The sequence below is a fragment of the Aptenodytes patagonicus genome, chromosome 14, assembly GCF_965638725.1.
Source record: "Aptenodytes patagonicus chromosome 14, bAptPat1.pri.cur, whole genome shotgun sequence".
NCBI lineage: Eukaryota > Metazoa > Chordata > Aves > Sphenisciformes > Spheniscidae > Aptenodytes > Aptenodytes patagonicus.
This window is the reverse complement of record NC_134962.1, coordinates 6,696,104-6,703,662: the sequence shown is the minus strand read 5'-3', so window position 1 is coordinate 6,703,662 and position 7,559 is coordinate 6,696,104. Positions and strand designations below refer to the sequence as shown.

At 49.9% G+C, this 7,559-nt stretch overlaps 1 protein-coding gene across 2 annotated transcripts in view; it reads left to right on the top strand.

Moving 5' to 3' along the window:
- The first annotated feature begins 380 nt into the window (after positions 1-380).
- RBM38 (RNA binding motif protein 38) overlaps positions 381-7,559 on the top strand; it is a 34,254-nt gene continuing 27,075 nt past the window's right edge. For both annotated transcript variants that reach the window (XM_076352307.1, XM_076352306.1), the window contains exons 1-3: positions 381-612; positions 1,401-1,524; positions 2,128-2,182. In XM_076352307.1, the coding sequence (XP_076208422.1) occupies positions 445-612; positions 1,401-1,524; positions 2,128-2,182 (347 nt within the window). In that variant the 5' untranslated portion in view covers positions 381-444. The remainder of the gene's footprint in view (positions 613-1,400; positions 1,525-2,127; positions 2,183-7,559) is intronic.

Here is a 7,559-nt window from a genome sequence, read left to right as displayed (position 1 = left end):
ATCCGCTGCTGGGCGGGGGGCAGCGCCCGGGGCCCGTGGCCGCAGGGGGACGGACCGCCGACCCCCGCGGCCCCAGGGCCGGGCCGCCGGCCGGCAGGGCCGCGGCGGGTGCCCGGGCGGGCGCGGTGCCGGACTACGCGCCCCGAGCGCCCCTGCGCGGCGGCGGGGCGGGGCGGGGCGGGCGCGGCCCTACAAAGGCGGCGGCGGCGGCGGGCGGCCGCTACTCACCGGCACCGGCGGGAGGGCGCGGCGCCGCCCGCGCTCCCGGGACAAAGCGCGGCCATGAGCCGGCTGTAGGCCCCCGGGACACAGCAGCCGCTCCGCTCCCTTCGGCCGCCGCGGGGACTCGGAGGGGGGGGTGTGATTCTTCTCGTCGCCGCGGGTCCGCCGCCCTCCCGCGCGGCGCGGGGTGGATGCCGGCTGGGGCCGGCCGCGCCCGGCACCATGCACACCGTGCAGAAGGACACCACCTTCACCAAGATCTTCGTCGGGGGGCTGCCCTACCACACCACCGACTCCTCCCTCAGGAAGTACTTCGAGGTCTTCGGGGACATTGAGGAGGCGGTGGTGATCACCGACCGGCAGACCGGCAAATCCCGGGGATACGGCTTTGTAAGTGCCCCTCCGTGCGTCTGTGTCCCCCCCGCCCCGCCGCGCTCCCCGACGGGCCGGGCGCCGCGGTGACGGGCGGCGGGGCTGCCCTCCCCCCCGAGCCGCCCCGGGGAAGGGGGGCTGGCAGCGGTGGCCTGGGGCGGCGGACCCCCCGGTGGCAGGGCGCTGCCCCGCTGCGGAGCGGCTCGGTGCTGCCGCCCGTCCCGTCGCTGCCGCTTCGCGGCGGTTGCCGCGGCCGGGGAGGCTGTGCCCGGCGCGGGCGGGAGCGGGGGTGGCTCGGCCAGGACAAAGGGTGGGGTGGGGGGCCCCGAGAGGAAAGCCCCCCCGTGCCGGCCGAGGTCGTGCCGTTCATTTCAGCACCTCCTTCCCCCGATCCCGCCGCCTTATTTCTTTGCGGGCTTCAGCGAGGCGCGATGTGCTGCCCTCGGTCTCTGCATCGCCCGCGTTTCGGGAGCGCGGATCCTCGCCGGCCAGCTCCCCTGAACTGTCTCTGCTGCGGGGAGTCTTGGGACTGGCTCCACCAACTTCTTAAAAAAGCATGGGGGAGGAGGTGGAAAGGCAAGGGAAAACAACTGGCCTAAGCCCAACGGAGTAACTTGGCGAGGGGGGAGCCCTCTTTTCTATCGAGTCCCCAGGAGCCCTTCCCATCTTGCTATGCAAGTGAGACTGCGTGAAGCAGAGTTTAGCTCCCGATTCAAAATAGAACAATAAATAAACCCTACTTAGTGCCTGTTGCTGGAGTGTTTACAAAGTGCTGTTGCTACAAACAAGGCTGTGCTTAATTCCAGGTGACCATGGCAGACAGAGCTGCAGCTGAAAGAGCATGCAAAGACCCAAACCCCATCATTGATGGCAGGAAAGCAAATGTGAACCTGGCATATTTGGGAGCAAAACCAAGGAGTATTCAAACTGGTGAGGCATCCAGGAGATCCCGTCTCTCTCTATTAGAATAACTTGTAAGACGGGGAAAGAAGTTACTCGGGCTGGATTCATCTGAGCTGATGATGTGTTTTTACCCTTCATAGTTCTGATTGTTGACTGAGGACGCTGTAGTCCAGTTACCTCTCTTCTGTATCTTCTTACTCGTACCTGTTACACTAGTGTTATGCACCTAAGCTCATATAAATGAGTTAAAGCTGTTTTCTTCCATGGCTAATCTGTTTTCCTGTTACCTTCTTCCTTACATCAGTATGAACAGTAAGATCCATTTCATCGTTCTGCCCTTTTTAATGACCACAGTACCCAGTGTGTAAAATAAGGCATTATACCCCATTGTCTGTTCAGTAACAGCACTTTCACACTGTTCTTTAATCTGAATTCCCATCTGGTCCTCATGCATATCACATACGCATATTAAAATTAACTTGCTTCTAAATGGGGCTCTGAATTTGCTCACATGCATAGCAGATGAAATGCATGTACGAGTGGCCTGAGGTGTAATTATGCATGTGTATTACGAGTTGGTTACAATGGATGCCATTCATTGATATTTCTTTTTTCTGAACGCTTTTTTAGGTTTTACCATAGGTGTGCAGCAGCTACATCCAGCCTTCATTCAGAGACCCTTTGGGTAAGTGGAAATGTCTCTTAACAGTCAGTCTGAAATCAAATTCATGAATCAACTTCCTCATTATTTAAAATGCGTGAAAAAAGCCTTAGCCGTCAAGAGTGGACAGTTTCAACAGCTGTTCTTAATGTTCGGAGTACTTTATTCCTGGTGAAGATTTCAGAAGTTTTGTGCATGTCAGCTTTAATGTAATTCCCAAAGATCCTCCTTTATCCTCAGTAAATCTTAGTCATAATAAACCCAATGCATTGCTTGCTGCTTTGCCAACTTCAAGAATTCACAAGAATTCAAATAAATGGAAAATAGTTTGTCTATTATAGTACTTAAGGTGTCAAAACGATTAAGCAAATTCTGTTCTCATGTTTCTCAAGTAAGATCGTCTGCTTCCTCTGTGCTGTTTCCCACGTAATAATGCTTAGGATACAGTTTTATCCTAGAAAACAAATTGCATTGGAAACAAAGTCTGTTACTTAATGAAAGTAACATTAGGTCAAAAATTGATTTTGGACAGATGTTATACAAGGCTTGAATAGTCTGCAAAAGTGGGCTTTTGTCTGCTGTTTTCAATAGCTTATACCATCCCTGCTCGGTTAGAAAAGTCCTCTTTTTATACATCTAATAGGATCTGGCAGCTGCTCGGCAAAAGACAAGTGTGCTTCACGAGAACAATAGTGACTGTCATACTGCCTTCATTTAACTGTTTAATGATTGATGCAGTTCTTTTTTTACACCATTTCAGAAAGTGAATATTGATAGGGTTTTTTTATTATTATTTTCTAAGAGCATTAAGAAAGTAGGTGCATTTTTTAAAGCTTTTGAGCACTGCTCTGTTCTGGGTTTTGTGTGACTCTAATATAAATAGATGGGATTTTGGCCTTTGTCAACAGAAATACTTCATCCCTTTCCCTCTCTCCACTCACGGGTTTTTGGGGTGCTTTTTTTTGGTTTTGTTTTTTTTAAAGAAAAAAAAAATCTGCTAACAACAAAACAGAAACTTTCACTCCTGTGCCCTCATGGTTGCAGTTGCCAGCTGCCTGGGTAATCTCATTCCAATGAGTTTATGGATGTAAGAGACTGTGTTGCCACAATAGTGCACACCCAGTGTACCTGTGTTGTGTGTATGGCTCAAACATGCCAGTTTCCATAAGTGGTTACGGCTCTGTTGGAAGGACTCGAAGAACATCTGTCATGAAATGAAGAGTCTTTTTTTTTTGCTGCAAGAGCCACAGTAATCTGCGTAGACAAGATGCTGCTTTTTAATAGCTCTCCTTGCATGGGAGCTGCAGTAGCTTTCTTAGCCCCCAAAGCAGGCAGCAGTGGTATCTTGGAGATGTGAACCCCAGAGGCTTTCCAAATTGCACAGGAGTGCACAAGAGCAGTTGACGATAAAACCAGCCTGTTACGAGTTTTTCCACACATGCTAACAGAAAAGAACAAAAGGGTGAAGCACGTTAAACTCCTCGTGTTGGCAGGAGTGCTGGCACACGCCTGTTCCTCTTGCAGATAATCTGCTGTTCCTGTGGGTGCTGTTCCTACCCAGCAGCCGCAGCCCTGCAGCTCTGGAAAACGTAGTTTTTCTTTTTGAACAGTTTGCTTTTAGTTTTGCATACAGAGGAGCATAGGATCAACTGACTTACGTGTTCCTTGTGATCTAGACCGTTACTGTTCCAGTTCTTAGGCATTGGTTTCATCATTAAACCAGCAGAGCTGCAGTTAGCACATACAGCAGAGAGCACTATAAATTATTTATCAGTTGCCAAGAGACAGGAACCAGGAGACTGGAGGGTTGGAGGAAGGGCGTTATATATCATTATTTGCAAACATCAGTAAACAAGAATTTCATTGCATTCAGTCATTGCTGGAGCAGAATCACTGAAATCGCGGGTTTAGCAAAATGTGGAGCCTGAGCACCACGACTGGGGCTGCTCTGTGGCTTCTGAGCAAAGCATCAGGTGCTCAGTCAAGCAACAGAGTTTGGCTGCCGGTTCCCTCTTTGTCTCATCAGTAGACCAACAAAATTAAGAGCCTGACAGGCTCCACTCTTGCATTCCCTTGAACCCACAATTTCCTTGGCCCTCTGTGGGATTTGAGGATAGATCAGGAGCTTATCAGGGTCTGTCTGTCTTTGGAAGCTTCATCAAATTGCTGTTGTCCATTTGCTCTGCACAGTGTGGAGTGGATCGTGACCTTCCCCAAATGAAGCTCAGTGGCTCGTCTGCTTTGTCCACAGTGTAAGACGTTGCCCGGTTCTCCCTCCTGCAGTTCCTGTCTCTGCAAAGTGTTTGTGCCCAGGGGTTAACGTGGTTTCCAACAGACAATTGTTATGGGACATGGGGTACTAGGTGTGCAAGCTAGACTTGGCAAGGAAGAAATGAATGAACAACCCATTAACTGCTAGGCAATTAAATAAGAGAAAGCCAGCCAGTCATGTTCCAGCTATCAAGCCACAAAATGCAGGTTTTGGTGAAACCTGAAATGAATGGAAACTATGAAAATTACCCAAACATCAGTGAGGATTATTTATAAACTGAAGGCTTCCCCCCCCAGCCCCAGGCACCCAAATGCAGCTGTAAATATTGCCTGGGGTATGCGGAACAGAAAGAGAAACCACGAGGAGCCTCTCTCCTTCCTCCTGCCGTCCTGGCAGGGGAGGCACTCGCACAGCAGACAGCACGGAGTCGGTAGTAAATCCTGTTTTGAAAAGTAGTCTCTAGATTGTCGTAACCAGAGATCTTAACAGTAATGCAAGGCAAAGGATGCGTCTGTGTCAGGGTGACTCGGAGATCTGGCTTCCAGGTTTAGGGAAGCAGCATTAGGCCTGGGGGCTTAGCCCGGAGCTTAAAGACTGTGCTTTGCTGGAGGCAGCTGGCAATGCCACAGCATGTCCCTGCAGCTACCAGCCAGCACAGAGCTGCACGTATGTGATCAGAGAAGGGGAAGACCCTCTCTCTCCAAATGGACCTGTCTCCTACTGCAGCAGTGTCCCTTTTAAGAAATTTTGAGAAACATGAAACTTCTTGGAAGCTGCTAAGGAGCAACTGTATAGACCACTTGACCAGGAGTACATGGTGACGTGGCAGAGCTGCTTGGTGCCCCTCTTTTGGTCCTCTCCTCTGGGACTCCAGTGCTCGAGACAGGCTTGAGCCTGTGCAGGGAACGGGGATTCCCTGGTTCTCCTCTTTGCAGCCGTGCTTGCTGCTCTGGACGCGAGCAGCATATGGCAGATGCATTCCTGTGGCTGTGCCTCAGCGAAGGAGCTATCTGTGTGGGAGATCTACCAGTGACTGAGCTCTTGGAAACATACAGCTGTCTCTTGCAGCAGGATCCAGCTCTTTCCATATCTGCACATTGGATGTTGTTGCTCCAGAGACCCTGTTGCCCATCCTTGTGTAGTTGCTTATTTTGGTGGCTCCCTGACTGACCCACATTGGTCTCAGACAGCATCAGGAAGAGTTAAATCTCTTTGAGTTTGAAATTTCATGCATTGACGCTGCTGCAGTTAGGAAGTGAAGAAAGTCCCTCTTTGTGTCAGCCCACCCTCCCTTGCAGCTGTTTATCCTTAAAACCTCTCTATTGGGTTAAAAATAAAAGGAAACAAACTTTCATCTTTTCTGTGGTTATGCTTATAAAACAGCGCACGCTGGCCTTGCTCTGCTCAGCCTCTGTCAGCTGGCATCCCCCGTGCTCCGACTTCCTATTGCACCACTTACCAAAAAGCTGGCACGCCGCAGGACCCCAGCCTGCTCTGCCGGTCACAAGCGGCTCCCATGGGGATGGCGCACCCGGCACCTGTCGTTTATCGTGTGCCAATAACATGAAAGCTTTTTGGGGGGGATTTCCTAAGAAACATTCAAATCCATTTTCCAAATGGCTTCAGCTGCTAGTTCTCGGGCATAGTTACCGCTATTCAAACCAAATGCTTGCTAGTCAGAAAGAGCTCCTTTCCTCCCCCCCTCCTTTTTTTAAGAGTAGACATATATTTATAAGCAGATCAGATGGCTTTGCGAATTTTCTTAGACATCTACTTTAAGGTGGCAAATGCTGGTATCAGACCCAAGGGCTTGGTATATAATTTGTTTTGGTTTTGAGCACAATTTGCTCACGTCCTCCATCTAGTATAGGCCTGTAGAACAACACAAAAGGAGAGCATGGTCTGATATGCTGACCTTACACTTGGCCACATAAATGTTGGGCTAAGCTCAAGGCAGTCCTAGGCCTTTTGCAGGGGACAGGCTCCTGGTGAAGGATGCCATGTGCCGTTCCAGTGCAGTCAGGACACAGGCCTGCGTGTGATGGGGAGCCAGGCTGAGCTGGCTCTAGCTTTGTCTTTACAGCACATGACTCGAGTTGTGCCGTCTTCTCTATGTGATTCCATTGCCTTCGGTGGATTTGCTCTTCATCCTCACCAGCGCAACAGCAGCTGCCTTAGCAGTAGAGACCCAAGTCCTTTCCCCTTGTTGCAGGAGCTGGGGAGCGGCAGATGCAAAATTCTCCTATTCTGATCTGGCTGGTGCCACTTAGTCCCAATGCAGCAGATTCATGCACGTGTCTGAATTTTCAGAGCAGTCCAGCTTGTACTTGATCTCATCTTTCCTTTGCACAGCTGTTGGCATACTGGTCCCTAACTCTGTAGTATTAAACACATGCCCAGTAATTCAAACGATAAATGCAGCTCTGACTGGCCTGCCTCTGAGCTGAGGACACCAGCGAGGGAACCCGACAGTTGTTGTGCTGATAATTTGGTAGCAAGGACACTGGGTCACTTCTAAATATGACTTCTATGAAGAACTTGTTCCCCACAGATGGGAGCAAGCTACATACCAGAGCTAAATATACTCTATGATCACAAAAGATGAAAAGTCGTGGGCCTCAGAGTTAAAACTGAGTCTCCTATTTCTTGGTCTCTAAATCCTGTAAACAGGATCGTGCTGTCCCCTGCAATTTCCCTGTCGCCAGCTTTGAGCATTTCAGCTCTCCTGTGTCATAGCTGAGCTGCTGCTGGCTCTGCTCTGGCCAAAGCAGCGGAGGCTGGGAAAGTCGTGCTGGGGGCAGGCTCGCAGCTCCCCCTGTGATTCCGGCTTGCGGGAAGGTGTGGAGAGAGGCGTCTTAGATGCTCTAGAACAACAAAGGCACAACTGGCAGCAGAGTTCACTGAAACTCTTAAAATGGAATTTCTTTCTTGGCTGAGAAATTACTTGTTTTATCAGTGTAGGTTTTCTTTTATCAAAAATAAATATTTCATTGCTTCTTCCATAGCTAAAGCATTCTACTTCAAAACACTTCATCTATCCAAGAAAGAGTTTTTGATAAATCAAATGTGTGGATGGTTTTAATTAAAAGTCAGTGGAAGGGATCATGTGTAAAGAAAGTAAGTCTGTTA